The sequence below is a fragment of the Chenopodium quinoa genome, unplaced genomic scaffold (assembly GCF_001683475.1).
Source record: "Chenopodium quinoa cultivar QQ74 unplaced genomic scaffold, ASM168347v1, whole genome shotgun sequence".
Taxonomy (NCBI): domain Eukaryota; kingdom Viridiplantae; phylum Streptophyta; class Magnoliopsida; order Caryophyllales; family Amaranthaceae; genus Chenopodium; species Chenopodium quinoa.
In genome coordinates, this window is record NW_018744128.1 from 1,503,186 (window position 1) to 1,521,553 (window position 18,368).

Below are 18,368 nucleotides of genomic sequence, written 5' to 3' on the forward strand. Positions count from 1 at the left end.
TTGTGAACCTGAGTTTCACGCGTACTAACCGATGTTATTTCTAATATAGTGATCTTAACTTTAGCATAGTGAATTTTATTAAAACTTTTATGGACTTGATCACCAATATATAATTGTGAATGAACCGAGGTCTACATGTGTTAATCAGTGTTATGTTGAACATAGTGACCGTAATTTTAATATACTAGTGACCTTTAATATATATATATATATATATATATATATATATATATATATATATATATATATATATATATATATATATATAAAACATACTAGTGACCTTTACTATTTTCTACCAACTAAGGGTTGGAAGGATGTGCACCTTTAACTTTTACAAGATAATATATACAGTGCAATTTAACCGTCATCTTTTACCCTTGGTGTTTGCTTCAATTGTTTTTAAGAGTGACACATAATCTATTTTCCGATCCAAACAACATCGATTGGAGCAAACACTATGGAAAGTAAATCAATACATAATCTATTATCCAATCCAAATAATGTAATTAAATTAATTGATCCATTCCAAAATTATGATAATAAGAGGAGTTGAATCTAACATATTCACAGCCAATTAATATGAGTATATCATTAAAAACAATAACACAAGTATCAGTGTAAACTAAACTATATTTCATATTATACTCGATAATAATAATAAAACTATATAACCTGTATTGTTATAGGCAGGAACACTACTAACTTCATTCCTTTTTTGAAGTTAGACACTTTCTTGTTTTGAAAGTATCAATTGGTTTTGCTTGATTCTAACCTAAAACTTATGTACAAAATATTTTCTCCATTATCTTTAATTTGTACCGATTTAACTTTTACATTTGTCATCATGGCAGAATTACAAATAGTTGCATCATTGATTGTAGATAAGTAAAAATATATATTTGATATTATAAAATTTAATTATGACGATAAATCAAAAAAACTTCAAATAAATATAATGAAGGAAATATAAATAGATAATAAAATAAATTTATTAATTTTATTGAAAAAAAAAACAAGTAGAAATTAAGGAAGGTGATGGCAAACAATTTAATTAGGAGTATTAAAGAATTATCTTCATGACTTGCCGTTCACTATATTAATTAAGTTCATAGATGGAAGTAGTATTATATGCTTATTAGTTTATCAACTAACTTAAGGATTATGATAAAATTATTAAACGACGGGTTCAACAATTGAAACTCTTCCAAAATTGTCAATTATTTATAATAATACAAAGTATAATTAGTTTGTTAATAATATGATGAATTTGTCTTGTTACATTGGATCAATATAAATTTTACTTCATATTTGTTGATTTATTATTTGACATATTAGAGTTGAAGAATGCGCAACAGAAGTAAAAATGTGTTTGAATGAGAAGTATAAATTGAATTGATAATTGGTAAGATAATTAATATAAATGAACACACAATTTTATGTTATGACGAGCACTTTTATTCCATTATTTGAAAATAGGGGAGTATAGGAACGATTGAGAGGGTGAGTATTACAAGAGAACTCTCGCTATATAAGGAACTCACAAAGGAGTATAACACAATAAGAATAGTGGATTCGTAAAGAAGGTAAATAGTACAAGGAGGTGTAGTATGTAGGAAGGCTTGTGTATGGTATGACTTCTTGTGTTGTTCTATATTCAATGATTGAATGCCCATGACATATATTTATAGGTGTAGATGGAGCTTGGAAAAAATGTCCGGAATATTCGAGAAATTTATCATCATTTTTGTATCCATGATATTCTAGAAAATTCACTAACCATATTATTCTATCTTCTTCCAATATAAAAAACTAGAATCATTTTAGGGCTTTGCATGATAATTTAGCTAGTAAAAAAAATCTAGATAAGTGCGGAGCAATATCAATTATGCTAGATGTATCCGGAAGTTCTACAACATGAACCTAATACTTCATCAAAATAATGGGCTTAGAATATTTGGGCCATACCCAACATGATTGTATGAAGTTTACTTAAGAATCTTTCATATCGTGAATTTGAACAATATATCAGCTGTATTCATTTTTTTACCCTTTAATTAATAACTAAATAATAGTAATAGACAAATAGTATTTTATTTTCTTATTATTTATTAAACATAAATTTTAAGAGAATGATCAGCTATGATTGAGAACTAACCATATCAATTAATTGGTAAGCTAATGGTTGAAGACTATGATTAGTTTATATATTAACACGCCCCTTACATGAAAGCCTATTGAGATTGAAATAGTTGAAATATGTTTGGAGCATGGGTCCCCTCATATCTAGCACCACTTAATATTCAATTTTAAAAAATCATTGTGTTACTTATAATCATTGTGTTACTTTCTTCTTCCCCAGATTAATTGACACGTTTAACTTTGTTTTCACTTTATATACTTTGGCTATTGGTGTAGTATGTTTTTAGTAATGTAAAAAAACGTATTTTGTCATAAATTTATTGTAAAATATAAGATTTCAAATAATCAACTTTTAAATATTTTTTTACTAAAATTTTACTATATATGTAATACATGTATTTAAGGTCAAATTAAACTAATATATTGATTATGAGGAAAGAATGTACTCCGTATATGTCAATTATTATGGAACGACAAACAGAGTATTCTATTGCACAAAGAAGTAGTGAATGGGATACCAGTACTGAAATATATGCCCATTGTAACTTTGTAAGCATAATATCGTTGTGACAAGCATTAACGGTCGAAATCAATCAAGTAGCAACTAAATAATTGTTTTATTATTTGCCAGTCTTAATAAAAGTAATCCTTGATCAAATAATACAATCAAGTGGCTAAATTAAATCATTAGTGACTTTTTCTTGGTAAAACCCTATATAAATTATTTAAGTAACATACATGACCTACATCAAACAAAACCATCTTCTGAAGGAAATTACAAAAATAAAAGAATCAGGAAGAAGATGAAGAAAGGAAGAGAAATGGGTATGATGGTAGGAATTGTGTTGTTGATGTCAATGCAATTATATGTGCCTTCATTAGCACAAAAGGAATGCTGGCAGAATATACGAACATGCCTCAATGATGTCGAAACGTGGGACGAGTTCCAGGAGGAGTGTTGTAAAATCGTGTTTGAAGAAATAAACTCGGAGAAAGAGTGTTTCTGCAGTGTTAAGCCGAATCTTGATCGGAATGTTAGTATTGCCGGCGCCGTATCTAAAATTCTCACTGTGTGTGATATTGCTTCTTTCGACACTATTTGCTCTGGTACATATATATATCTTGCGTTTTACATATTTACACTAGCTTATTATTTATAATTATATAGTTTACACTAATCTTGAAATTTCTGCTTTCAAGATTCTGATTCAAGCCCCATTACACCAGACCCTCCGTCAACACCAGGTAATTCATATTCCATTAAATCACGGGCAAATTCTATCTATCGAATAAGTTTGCCTGCAAGATGACTTATACTACGTATACAATAAATAATTTTACCTTCTCTGTCTCAAAATAATTGTTCATTTTTATTTGCACGATTTCTATATTTATATAAATAAACTAATCTTGCAATTTCTGCTTTGAAGATTCCATAACCCCTGCACCTCAGCCTTCGCCACCATTAGGTACGTAATTCATCTTCCACTTCATCATCCATTTAATTAATCACGGGCAAAATTTACCAAATAATTAAGTTTTCCTCATTGCCTGCAAGACGCATGAGTTATATACTACCGGCTTGTTTGGTTGTACGTAGAAATTGCAAATTACTTGGAAATTTGATTTTCTATGAAACTGGACTTCCTAGAAAATTCTAAAATGTGTTTTGTTAAACAAGGTAAGTGGAAATTTCCATGAAAAGTTCCACTTACGGGAATTTCCACTTACCTAGGTCCCCTAAGAAATTTAGTTCCTCCATTTTACTTTACATGAATTTGTCAACCAAACACCATTGATAGAGAATATCCATAAAATATTCTCATCCTAGGTTTAGGATATATTTTGTATAATCTCTAACTTGAGGGGGTATTGAGGATATATTTTGTGGAATATTTTTGGTAGTTATCTTTTATATTGTAACCTAAGTTAAGGTAATTCTAGGGATTAGTATTGTATATATGTTTTTCCAAAAGGTTAGGCCCTAAGTTTATACAATTCTATGTTTTATTTTGTCAACCAAACAACACGAACGTATACTGTATTAAATTGTGTTGCCTCGTTTGTCTCAAAAGTTCTTGTCTATTTTGCACATTTTCAATATACATATCGGTTTCCTAAAGAGAATGCAAATTACATTTATTTAGACATGTACTTATCATTAATTTTTAAATTATATGAGTACTCGTAGTGTATTTTAGTACGTGTAATTAATGCATATATGTAGCTCTTATTACCCTTGAATTTAACCATGTATTAAAGTGACGAAAATTTGTTCTTCCAGAATTCGAAGCCGTATGCTGGCGAGAGATTGACCATTGCATAGATAGGAGTCATAATCGAAGTGAATTAGAGCCAACTTTGAATCCATCGAGCCCTGCGTTTAATTTGACTGAATTTCTATGCTGCCCTTTGATGCAACAAACAGCTAGAATTGATAAAGAATGTTTTTGTACCATCAAACCTTTTCTTGAAGAAAATCCCGACCAAATTACCAATACTACGCTCGTCATGTCCGCATGCAACATTGTTACTTCTATCACTTCTCTTAACAATTTCTGCCAAGGTATATATTATTACGTAGTATAAATAGACATTGTTTATTCAATTCGCCCCCTTATACATGTATATATATAAGTGTACAAGATATACTACCTCCGGTCCAAATTACTCGCAATTTTGAAATATTTTATATCTCACAAATAATACCCCAAAGTTGCGAGTAATTTGGACCGGAGGTAGTATATGATGTTTTTTGTTACATTTTTTTTCTTAACGACTTTATTATAATTTATTTTTAATTTTTTTACTTTTTTTACTTGAATGATTTTATTAGTAGAATGTATAATATGGTTTTTGGTTTTATGGTTGAAGGTTCAAGCAATCCTACAACTAAAGCATTGTCACTTTCCAATGGTATGTTTAATTTTGTGGTTGTTTAATTTTTATTTGTATGCTATATTGATTGACTATATACTTGTTGACTTATTGTAGTATTACTGGTGTACTCTGTACTGTTAAGAGTATTTTGGAATGAAGGAAATAGACTATCATCATTTTGTATTTTACAAAAAATAAAGTTGATGACTTTGAGCTCTAGGACGACTGACACTATTATACTTGCCAAATTTAATAATGACCCTGCATTTATTTTTAGCCCATTACTAATAATTTGAATTGGTTTAAAATAATTATTGAAGGTGAAGCTTCAAGCCCTAATTCCGCTCCTATAATCCGGCCATCTCATGGTAAATTTCTTACTTGAACTAATTAATGTTAGTTGTTTTTATTTGTTTTTGTATCTATTTAATTTGGCAAGATAGTTGAAGTTTTTTATGTTGGAACATTTGCTAGAATAAATATATAAATAAACTTAAATAAAAAAAAAAAGCCGGAAAAATGTCATTATATGTCATTTAGGTCGTAAAAAGGAACTTTCACCTAGCCATTGACTTTTTTTTCCGGGTATTGACTTGACTTTGAAAAATTGCCCATATCTCTAGTGTTTTTTCTCATTTTTCCTCTAATTCCAACTTACTTGGCCTATTTCATTTTGGCCTTTAAGGACCCAATTTTATATTGAAATGAACTCAAAATCTTACTCAAACAATTTTCTGCATTTGAAATTGATGACACACAAATCGATATATTTTTTGGCACGTAAAAGAAGACCCTTTTATTAATTTTTTTGCCAATTTTGACCATATATTGGGTCTTTAAGAACAACCTAATATATAAATAAAATTTATTATATACACCCAAGTGTACGGTGCACTAAAAAGTATTGTTCGTTCATTTCAATGATTATTGCTCATTTTATCATCAAATGAACAACAAATAAAAAACCCTTGGGTGCATCGTGCACCCCGGGTGTATATAACAATCTCTGTAAGATAAAGGACCTATATTGCATTTTTTTTTCTTTGTATGAAAGGTTCATCCTCATAAAGTTAACCACTTAAAAAGTCCTTCCTAACTAATTAAGTAATGCTTATCAATAACACTGGTTTATTTCAAATGAAAGATTCAATGGAGAGCCTCAGCAAAGCAAGTATCGTAATCACAATGAACTCTTCAGGTAATTTCGTGCTCCGTTTATCACTTGATCATCATTTTACAACTAACAAAGAAAAAAGTATCTTTTTAGCCCGCAACAGGTTTTTTTGTTTTTTTTTTTTTCTTTTAACTGATCCATTAAATTAAACTATTTCCTTTTTTATATAATTATTTGTAACAAATAAATTTTATATCACACTTTAAAAATACCCCTTGTTGCAAATAATAAAAATAAAGGTAATTATGTTTACATATGTGGATGTACATACTCATGCATGTGAACAACGTTCTACATAGAGAAAGTATTACTATCATATAATTATCAAAATCTAAGTTTTTATTTTTATTTTTTTCTATATGAATTACATTTTATCTTTTCCTTTAATTAGATGCCTCAGCTCCAACAAAGCCGCCATCTAGTGGTAATTATTCCTCTTCCAATTCATTTTACTAATACAATGGTTTTTTTTAATTTACTTTACTAATATATTTATTTATTATTTTATTTGAAAATCTTATTCATAGATATATACTCTGTGTAACATTATTTAGCATTGTAAACTACTCATTCCAATACAAATGTATGATATACAAGAGTATAATTGTACTTCCAAACTTTCTACTAGTAATATGATATAATATGACTATATTTAATTACCAAAAGTGCAACTAACTAATAGTGCTAGAAGTTTGTCTTTCCACGTGAATTTAACTTTGCAGGTAATACGGAAGCTGAAAAAAGTGCTGCAAATAAGATTTCGATGATTGGGTCACTTTCCGGATTATTTGTTATCTTCACATACGTCTTGTTTCATTAGATAAGGATTCTTATGTCTGAGAGATGCTCAATTGCTCATTATATATGTAAATCTCTTCTTGTATTGCTAGCTGCTAGTTTTCTTTGTAAAACTAATATTACTAGCTATTTGTAACTCTATCTACGTGAATGTTTTAATTAAATTGTTTCCTTTTAATTTCAAACTACATAAAATTGTCTTCAGTAATTGTATAATAAAGTATAATCTTAGTCTTTAGAGGAAAAAGACTAAAATGGTTAATCGATCTGCTAAATATACAACGATAAATTTAGTCATTATATATTGTACGTAGTAATTGTTTTGGATCAGTCTCAATGTAAATAATTATCAAATTAGTAGCAAACTTTCATAGGTTTTTACTAATATACTCTTACAATTTATGATGTATCAATGGTCAAAGTAATTATGTTTACAAATAATATTTGGTGTTTAGAGAGCCGCAAGGGCGGGGGTGAGAATCGATCCCAAGATCTCTTGAAATTGGGAGGGAACTCTAACCACTTGAGCTATCCTTCCCTCTCATGTTTACAAGTAATGTAAAAACTCCACAAGATGCACTCAATAAGAAACAAAATGTTAGGCCTTTATATTGTGTATAGTTAATGGGTCGATCTTATGAGCCCTAATCTCTGGTTAGGTTGTATAAATTTACTTAACAAACTACGAAGAAATTATTTCGTGACACAAAATAAGGTTAAGCATATTTTTATATGAAAAAAATGCTATTAGATGTGTTAAATTGTAACTCGAAATCTAGTAGGGCTGACTTTGAACGCTTATATCTCTCAAACTACAACTGATTTTGAGGTGATTCAAGTTGGAGGTGATAGCTTGGTTCAAGATCTTTCCAACGATAGGTCATATTCCCAATTCCGATAAGAAACGAGAAAGTTATGACCGTTTTACAAAAACCTGACGAAGTTGGAAATTTGCAACGAGGCTGCGAGCTATAGCTCTATGCGAGTGAGCTATAGCTCGGCCCTATGAGGACTTGCGGCAGGCATGAGCTAGCTGCCGATAGCTCGGCAGTTAGGTTATTCTAGGATAATTTATGGAATATTTCCTAAAATTATATTTTTTCTATGACGGCTATTTGAGTATATTTGGGGAACAATCTTAGGGTTTTATTAGGGTTTCCTTGTGTTAGTCAATCAATTAGATCATACCTTTTGAGCCATTAGATTTAGGACTCCTTGTATTATCCTCTTGTTTCTTTCTCCATTATAGTGAAGAAGCTCTCGAATCCCCCACCCGTGGATGTAGGTCTATTTTGACCAAACCACGTAAATCCTTGTGTTTTTTGTCTATCTTCTTTATTGCTTTTCTCGTTCTTAATTTCATTGATTTGTTCCGCATTAATCAAACACGATTACACCCTAATTTCCTAACAAGATGAGAACACATAATTAAAAGTTTGGAATGAATGTTTCAAAAAAAAAAAGTTTGGAATGAAAAGTATTTCCATAAAGAAAAGGTATATAGGAGTGTTATCCATTAATTCCAGCTGTAATAAGACATGTAAATTATAGAAAAAAGTTTTGAATGGATTAATTTTCACATAAAAATGTCAACCACATTAAGGTCATAATCAATCTTGAAAGATTAAGGTGTTAACGCAATTGTATATTAAGTCCACTTTATAAATTATTACAAAAACAACAAAAATGACAAGAATATTCCTCATTAGTACGTAAACAAATTATACGACCTAGTATATAATTGTATATATGACCTAATCATAACTAACGAACATGTTATTATGTCTGATAGATTAAAAGCATATACATGTATAATCATATATATTGATAAAACTGTAGTTATAATCACAATAATAATACGGAGTCTTAATTATCAAGCTAAGAAATATAAAATGATGGGAAATGAGAGAAGAAGCATAGGATCAATAATATTGATGATAACAATAATTATAATGGTTGGAATTAAGGGTTCATCCGCACAAAAAAGCGTAAATGATACATGCTTGGTGACAATGGGAACTTGTTTGCGGGAGTCAAGCAGTTTACTTGAATGTTGTCCAATCATCAAAGACGCCATTTTAGAGGAAAGAGAATGTTTTTGTTTGACAAAACAGATTTTCGGAAGAAATGCTACCCTTGCCAGAACTTGGTCCAATATTCTCATTTTTTGTAGTGTCACTGCTTCGTTCGACTCCTTATGCCCTGGTGAGTTCGCTACCTTTTTTTTTTTTCATTTATTGTCAGACGTATATCTGCTGTCCTGTGCAATTTTTACTCAACCGTTTGTATTTTGATCCAACTAGGTACAACCAAATTCTTTTTTTATTTTTTTCTTTTTAGGATATATTTGTACCTAGCTCTAGGTACAACCAGTTGAATGGTAAAAGAGCTTGCTATAATCTTGTGCCCTTGAACTTTTTTTTTTTCTTCTCATTTTCTTGTTATATATTGATCCATGCATCAATCAAGTGGATTTTTGAGTTTTAATTTGACCTTAATGATCGAGTTTTTTTTTTTTTTTTTTTTACCTTAATGATCGAGTAATTGATTTAATTTTATTCAACATGAAAATTATATGTATAAAGAGATGTTATTATAATTTTAATTGATACAATATGTATAACAGAATAAAATATGAAGTATGCATTACATTTATTAAGATACATGAATTGAATACATTATCTTCATCATAAGCTTGTACTGATTTTACTATTTTTGATGATGAAGATTCGAATTCAAGCTTTGTTTTGCCTCCATCTTCCTCGCCAGATTCGCCACCAAGTAATCTCTTATCTTCCAATCCTAGAATTTGCTATTAGGGTTTTTTTTTTTTTTTTTTTTGGTTTTACATATACGGAGTATATACTTTATATGACATGCATCATATTAATAAATATGATAGAGTATATAAACCGATTCTAAGTTTCAACCATCAATTTAAACTTTTGATTGAGTTGATTCTTTAACAAAGTATTTACTGATGATTATGCAATTTGAAGGTATTAGTCCTACGGAATCTCCCGTTTCTCCACCTACAGGTAACATGACCCCTTTTTTTTTTCGAGTATAAATATAAAAGACATTTTATTGCGTCAATCAATTCAATAATAATTAGTAACAATATATAATCAATCAAGTTCGTTTAATTTCATATTCAATTTATATTTTGTTATTATGTGTAAAATTATACGGTATTATTGTTATTATAATGAAATTTAATGTTGTCAATTTGATACGAAGGCGTTCCAACTCCATCAAGTCCCGTTGAAAATTTATTTCCACCAACGCCAGGTAATCTTTTTTTATCATACAATCAAATTTTATATATAATGGAATTTGCACTAATTAGTTACCATATTTATAAATTAAATATGAAGGTCCACCAATCCCAACTGAATTATTATTTCCCCCAACACCAGAACAACCAGGTAAATATTTTTACACCTCCATTTCTTAATAGTTGTATTTATTTTAACTGTACACGTTAGTCAAAGATTAATTCAACAGGATAATAAAATATTACCTCCGTTTCATATTTTTTGCAACTTAAAGAATATTTTATATCTCACAAATAATACCCTAAATTTGCAAAAAATATGAAACGGAGGTAATATTTTATATGGTTTACTTGATAATATAAAGATCCTTAATGAGTTAATTACATTGTTTATATCTCTTTCAGCTACTGATAATGATACTGGCAATGGAAGCGGTGATGAAAATGACGACAGTAATGCAAAGAAGATCGGATATCCAATGGTCTTAGTTTCTAGTAGTGCACTACTCCTGATTTGGGCGATTCTATTGTCTTGACTCTTTCTTAATATATACTTTGTACTACTTCCATTTTTGAAAGTTCGACTCACTTAATTACTATTGATGTGGGCAAAATAAAATAATTTTGACCTCAATTTAAGATTTATACAATAGAAATAAATTAGTATGTGTTAGGAATTCGGGACCGAAAACAAGCAATAATAAACAACAATGCCAAAGAACAATAAAAATAACACAAGCAATTTATGGATAACTTTGTTACCCTTCTCAAAGACAATCTCACTATTGAATTTGAGCTACAAAACCACAATTACAAACACTTTTAATGAGCTCACAACTTCTCTAGTATTTGCACTCACAAGCTACTAACAACTACTCACTCTCTTATGTTTTCACTCAAACCTTAGAGTAAGTATGTTATTCTCCCACTCCTACTTGTGCTTAGTGATGCTACAACAAGACCCATGTTATAGCTTATATAGCACTCTACCAAGTTTGGCTTATTCTACAAGCCAACTACAAAGTGTACAAAGCACACTATCACAAAAGGAACCAATTAAGTCAACATTTGGCTTACTCTACACACTACCTTGCATGGCTTATTTCACACATTACTAATAGCTTGTCTTATTCTACAAGCTATCCTACTAGTGGTAGTAGTGAGTCTTGAACACAACATGTGAGGTCTTATTAGATTCCCTTTATCATAAATTTTTAAAATATCAACTTTTTATAATTTTCATTTATACATAGCCGAATATATTCATGGTAAAAAATGTTCATTGAAGACCGCACAAATATAAAGTGAGCCAAACTTTAAAAAACGTTGGGAGTATGAAGTACTTCGTATTATATTAATTTGGAACGATTAATTCTCACTCCAATAATGTTCTTTTTAAAAAAATAAAATGTTATAACACAAGTAGCCTAAATTGAGATTTCATCCTAAAACTAATTGACAATCACCTAAAAATCTCCATCTCAAGTGTGAGCCTAGCTATACACTTCCCCCTGAACAAAATCACACCCAGGACTATATATACAGAGTTAACACTAGGTAAGGCGACACTCACAAATGGTCCTTAACGCCAAGAAAAAGAAGCCTACAAACCAGAGCCCAATTAAATCGAGGTTCCATCGTAAAACCAATTAGTAATAGGAGGAGTAGCCTGCTTGGGTTACAAACTGAAAGCCCTTTGCTTTCTTTTTCAATACGGGATAAACACCGCTCATACTTGTACCTAACATAATACGTAGTATTTTAATTTATTGGTCAAAGAGATCTTTATCAGCCTCTTTTTTACTATTTATTTTATTTAGCAATTTTGACTTTATATCAATCATTTGTGTTTTTCCCCTCTAGCAAGGTTCTCTCCTTAGAAGGGTTTTTTGGTTCCCTCTAGAATTTCTCTCTTGGAAGAGTATTCCTAGCCTCCATTGCTAGGTTTTTTTCTATGATGATTTTTCTTCTTCCTTTTCTCTTAATCACTACCATCTCCATCCTTCCCTCTTGGTCTCAGTTATGAATCTTTGTAGGGGATTGTACTGGTGTTTTTAACGGTGGTAAGCCTGAAAAACTTTTTAATTGCTTTCAATTTATAAATAGATCTCATCCTTGAGATGATGATTTTTTTTCACTTGTGTTTATTTTCATTTTCTCTTTGTATGGTGAGATTTGAAAATTTAGGGTTTCATAATCTCCATAACAGTCCAAAGGACCTCATGAGTATTTCAAGTCAAAGGACTACACATCAGTAGATTTCAAACCGATTTAGCTAAAGCTAACTCACATATTGTATTTCTTCGTATCGATGAAGCTAAGTGTTTTATTAGGGTGATTGTTGATCAAATCTATGATATATTTAGTTTTAAGGTGTTATGTTTTTGTGATGAAATTTTTTATTTTTGTAAAAATTATATGTAAGTGCTGTTTGAATATATTTAATTAATGAAATCCCTTTTCTTCTTTTCAAAAAAAAAATATTGATCAAAGATGCATATGATATCTATAATTAAGACTAGAAAACACAACATAAATTATTGGATAAAATAATATTCGATCTAGTTAGAAAAAACCACAATAATTGTTAAAATGATTGGTCTTTTTTTTTTAAAAAAAAAAAATCATTATACACTCAGGTATACCATGCGCATGATATATCTGATTTTTAAAAGCGTATAAAAAAACCAAAAAAATATGATGGCAAATAAATATAAAGTACACATGCAAAAAAGTCAAAATATTTTTCTCACTGATAGAAGGGATTGAGTTGTAATTTATATTCCATTTTATTAATACGAGTATCATTTTTCTAAAGACATAGAATTTCATTTTTTGTATAGAGAAAGAAACATTTTTTAAATTTTTTTTTACATATATAAAAAAAACTAACGTCGAATTTTGAATTTCAAAGTGTTTCAATGTGGAATAATATTACGTTTGGAGTTGATTTTAACGTATGAATGACATTAATAATAGAGAGATGTAATTAACGAAATCGTTATTGAAAGAAAAAGTATTACCCAAGTTATTTCTATATTTTTTGTTTTTAGTGTTATTTTTTGAGGTTTAGGATGATTTTTTTGGGGGGGATTAGGATGAATGTTCTTTCTCATTTCTTCAATACATATTCATCAATTTTAATTGGAAGTATGATACGAAGTATATGCTATTTAAGTTTGATCAATATGTTCTTTAGGTTTGAATAACGTTACTCCATATTATTATTGCAAATTAAGTTTTTTAAGGCACATAAATAAAAGAATATATTTTAAAATATTTGATGGGTTTCAATAACATGAATTATGTTCTATTTAACTTGAATAATATGTTCTCTTGGTATGTATAAATGCATGTAATAGAAGAACAAATTAATCAGAACAATTTATACACGTCGTAGTACCTAACAAACTCTTCTCTAATCTTGGTTTTCAAATTATTTTCATAAAATTGCTCATTTAATGACCTATTCTAATAAACTCTTTAAAAAACGTGCCAAAAAAGTGTATTGCATTTAAATAAAAATCTTTAAAATTAAATAAGTTCCAAGACCTTGTGTGCAACTTGTATACATACATGAGATCAACTATCTATTACATCGTTGAATAACTACGAAGTATAAGCAATACATTACAGAACAAGTTGTAGAGGCAGAAGACGTCTTCGTGGTTGAGGCACACTAACTTAAGTTCATCTATTAATCTAATGCAAGTAGGAACTTAACTAATGCGCTAAGTTAAGTAATGCGCAAAGTTAAGGGTTGCAAAGAGCCATCAGATCTTATTAAAAAAACAAGAAGAGATAAATTTGGATGTTAATTTCGGAAGCAGACTCGTATATATATATTGAGTAAATCTAGAGAAATACGAGTATAGGATCAAGAAAAATGATGAGAAGCGAGAGATGTATAGGATCAATAATTACTATCGTAATTTCGACAATATTATTAGTCGGAATAAGGGGATCATTCGCACAAGAAAGCGTAGACCGATCATGCTTGTTGACAATTAGCGATTGTATGGAAGATTCAAGCAGTATTCTTGATTGTTGTCCAACCATCAAAGACGCCATTGCAGATGAAAGAGAATGCTTTTGTTTGACAAAGGAGATTTTCGGACGCAATGCCTCCCATGCCAGAACTTGGTCTAACATTCTCATTTTTTGTAGCGTTACTGCTTCGTTAGACTCCTTATGCCCTGGTGAGTTCGTCACTTTGACTTTTGCATTATTTATTGAATTTACGTACAATCACAATAATCTTGTGTCTTTGATACATGGATAAGTCAATGTGTGTATTAAGACACATCGTTACATATTCATGTACTGACTTTGGCTATTCTGATTTTGAAGATTCTGATTCAAGCCCTATTGTGCCTACATCTTCCTCGCCAGAGTCACCACCAAGTAATGTCTCAGCTTCCTTTAATATACGACTAACTTTTTTTTTGTTTCAAATATATAGAGCATATATTAATTCTGGTAGTTATTTTTTTTTTATTAGTTTACTAAATTACATAATCAAATACTTTAATTTTATGACATGCATCGATCCAATGGTACTATATCATGTACTCGTACTAATGATCATGCAATTTGAATTTTAAAGGTATTGAGCCTAGCCCTTCAGAATCTGATCCCATTACCCCATCAACAGGTATTTTTTATAGGAACCACACTTATATTCACATGTCTCAATTTGATAGGCACATTTGTCGAGGTCAAACTTTGACAAATGATACATATCTTTCGTACTAATGACAATGCAATCTGAATTGTGAAGGTATTGAGCCTAGCCCTACGGAATCTGATCCCATTACCCCATCAACAGGTATTTTTCATAGGAACCAGAAAGTATATATATAAATAATTATTCGTGGAAATTTATTCAATTAATTAACTTGCACCCCTTTTGTATCATTCACATGTCTTAGTTTGATCGGTACATTGTCAAGGTCAAACTTTGACAAATGATACATATCTTTCGTACTAATGATAATGCAATTTGAATTTTAAAGGTATTGAGCCTAGCCCTACAGAATCTAATCCTGTTTTGCCGCCAACAGGTACTATTTTAATAGGCACCAATATATGTATAAATCATGATTCAATTGGTTAATACTAGCATGAGTACATTGCATGACCATGCTTTTTTTTTTTTGGCTGCGACCATGCTTGTTTATTCGCACTAATTATGTCGTTCAAAAATGGCCTGAATCGATTCTAGGATCACGTTAAATCGGGAGGGAATCTAAGTAGTTCAAGCTAATTAGGGTTTTTTAATTATTTTTTTTAAGTATAAATTTAAAATGAAAATTTACAGTTATTATTTGAACTATAATTTTTTAAATTGGACGGTTGTGATTGTTAGATTTTTTTTTATTGATTTTATATGCTAAAATTAAATAAAAATCTGTTTTAAAAAATCATAAATTAATTAAGAAAATAAAAAATGAATTAATGTTAATTTTTCGGAAATTTATAAAATAATTTTTTTTTTAACTATTTTTTACATTTGAAAATAATTCAAAATCAACAAATTTAGTCTGTCTATTTTTAAACATTACCAATTGGCTCAAGATCACTTCTTAATCAAGTCATTGTGTCATTATGTTTTATTTGTTATTTAACTTGGTAAAAGCAAGAATCCTATGTAATATAGGATGAATTATGTAAATAATTTAATCACAAGTCTTAAATAGTACTATAACCAACTAAAACTACTACTTAACCTAGTTTGACTATGTATATAATGATATGAGTTTTAATGTTGTCAATTTAATGCGAAGGTGACCAAACTCCATCAAGCCCCGCTGAAACTTTATTTCCACCAACGCCAGGTAATCTTTTTTATCGTCCAACCAATTTTTTTCTAATGGAATTTACACTTATTAATGTTTTTAAAATGAAGGTCCTTCAAACCCTTTTGTGTATTATTGGAAAAAAAAAAAAAAAAAGTAAATGAAGGTCCACCGTCAATCGTTAATTCATTTTTCCCTAGCAACACCAGAACAACCATGTTAATAGTTTTACACTTATGTCATTTCTTTATACTCAAACATACTCCGATCCATTTAAATATATTTTTTCTTCTATCATGATCTTCATTGTACTAGTATACTCAAACCCTAATACTCTTTTAATAAATACTTCCCTCTCAAATCTACTATTATTACTTTTTGCCTAAAATTATATGCTGGTCAAAGTTTTACATAGAAAGAGCAGTTTATATAGTTTATATCTCTTGCAGCTACTGATTATGATACGGGCAATGAAAGTGATGAAAAGGATGGTAATGATACTAGCAATGAAAGTGGTGATGGTAATGATACTAGCAATAATGGAAGTGGCGACGAAAGTGATTTTAATGATACTAAGAACACAGGTGGTGGTACCAGCATAAGAGGTGGTGATAAAAATGACAGTAATGCAAACAAGATCAGATATTATCAAATGGTCTTATTTTCTAGTAATGCACTCTTTATTTGGGCGATACTATTGTCTTAAAATTCTGCGGCGACTATAATTTTTTTTCTTCAAAAATACCTTTATCATCTAACCGCATTTTTGGAATCGTTATAAAAATGTTGTATAAATTGGCTTGGCTTTTACTCTTTATTACTCCCTCTATTCCTCAAAGAATGTTATGTTTGCCTTTTTAAGCATTTTCATTTAACGGTTATGCTTCAACTATTTTAATTTTCGATCGATACAAATTAACCCTTGAAAGCTATGCAAAAAAAAATCCTCCTCATTACTTACATTATTATATTCATTGTATTCCCCCAATTTTTTGTAACAAAATGTTCATTTTAAAAATCTCTTTAATTTAATGGATTAACATAAGCAACATGTATACTTTACATTCATTGGCTATTACAATAAAATAAAGTATTTAAATGGGATGGATTAACATAATTAAGCACGCAATCTCTTTTAACGATAGATTCATATTTCATCACAATTATCCAAAACTTCACTTATTACATTTTGCACATACATTTTTTGTAGGTTAACATATAGTTTCTCTCATAGAGTATAGGGATAGACAAAGTATCCTTTCATATAATATTTATCCCACGCATTTACACACACTTTATTAGTAAACTTTCGCAAGCCCACAACCATAATTAGACATGCTTGTTGGATAGGGTAGCCCAATGACAATAGTATCGAAATCAATATCAAAGGGCCCTTAATTGTCATAAACTTTGGGACTTTAATTGGGTAGAGTTTGCATATGACCAAAATATTTGCCTAATTTATTAGATAATGAAAAAAAAAACATTGATATATCTTTGATCATAAATTCATTATACTTAATTAATCATTGCTTATATTCAATTCAATTAATACTTTTTTTTTTGGGAAATTGTTTTGTGTACCCCTGACGTTTTGAAAAATGCACCGTGTACCCTTGAAAACTTTCAAATGTACCATGTACCCTTAAGGTTTGTAAAAAAAAAAAAAATCACCACATACTCTGATCGTCTTACAAATGCACATATCATTGACTTATCAAACTAAAATTATGCCCAAACACAGAATCAATTTTAGTACTTTATATTTATATAGAGTAAAACCGCCTAAAAGCATAAATTACATCAAAATTTGAACTCCATCGATCATTCTAAATCCTAAACTTTAAGGTGTTAGAATTTGACTTATGAATTAAGTTTGCTTGATAATTAAATGCTTTAGCATTATACTAGTATTACACTGTAACACTATAATAGAATTTGATGCTTATAGCCTATATGGGGTCTCAAATTAACAAAATTATCATTTGTTATATGAGTCTAGGGGTATTTGGTGCAAGTTCTTACAAACCTCGGGGATACACACTGCATTTGAAAGTTTTCAGGGGTACACAATACATTTTTTTAAAGCTTAAAGGCACATAGAACAATTTCCCAATTTTTAATTGACATGTTTTGGCTTTGCGAACTATTCACATAACCTACTTTTACTTCGTTTTTTTAGTGTTAAAAAAAAAATCATACATGGTCTTGTTAGATTCGTCTCAATGTCGTCTAATTTCCAATCAAACTTTTATAAATTTTTGCTAATAAGTAATCAAATAAGTTTACATCTATCTAA

The 18,368-nt window shown here is 29.6% G+C and overlaps 3 protein-coding genes across 4 annotated transcripts; all 3 read left to right on the plus strand.

Annotated features, from left to right (window-relative positions):
• Window positions 1-2,910: 2,910 nt before the first annotated feature.
• On the plus strand, window positions 2,911-7,163 carry LOC110692892. 2 transcript variants are annotated; one of them, XM_021869968.1, is made up of 9 exons: window positions 2,911-3,249; window positions 3,343-3,387; window positions 3,573-3,611; window positions 4,427-4,708; window positions 5,017-5,058; window positions 5,343-5,390; window positions 6,167-6,220; window positions 6,588-6,620; window positions 6,919-7,163. In XM_021869968.1, the coding sequence occupies exons 1-9, from the start codon at window positions 2,946-2,948 to the stop codon at window positions 7,014-7,016; spliced, it is 945 nt and encodes a 314-aa protein (XP_021725660.1). In that variant the 5' UTR covers window positions 2,911-2,945; the 3' UTR covers window positions 7,017-7,163. The 2 variants fall into 2 exon arrangements, with proteins under 2 accessions (XP_021725660.1, XP_021725661.1); XM_021869969.1 differs by lacking the exon at window positions 6,588-6,620.
• Window positions 7,164-8,780: 1,617 nt separating this feature from the next.
• On the plus strand, window positions 8,781-10,870 carry LOC110692893. The gene is made up of 6 exons (XM_021869970.1): window positions 8,781-9,199; window positions 9,722-9,775; window positions 9,994-10,032; window positions 10,235-10,285; window positions 10,372-10,422; window positions 10,677-10,870. The coding sequence occupies exons 1-6, from the start codon at window positions 8,887-8,889 to the stop codon at window positions 10,805-10,807; spliced, it is 639 nt and encodes a 212-aa protein (XP_021725662.1). The 5' UTR covers window positions 8,781-8,886; the 3' UTR covers window positions 10,808-10,870.
• Window positions 10,871-14,083: 3,213 nt separating this feature from the next.
• Window positions 14,084-17,032, plus strand: LOC110692894 (clumping factor B-like). The gene is made up of 7 exons (XM_021869971.1): window positions 14,084-14,470; window positions 14,622-14,675; window positions 14,878-14,925; window positions 15,052-15,099; window positions 15,287-15,334; window positions 16,058-16,108; window positions 16,519-17,032. Exons 1-7 carry the CDS (start codon window positions 14,158-14,160, stop codon window positions 16,773-16,775), a joined length of 819 nt encoding a protein of 272 aa, XP_021725663.1. The 5' UTR covers window positions 14,084-14,157; the 3' UTR covers window positions 16,776-17,032.
• Window positions 17,033-18,368: the final 1,336 nt, after the last annotated feature.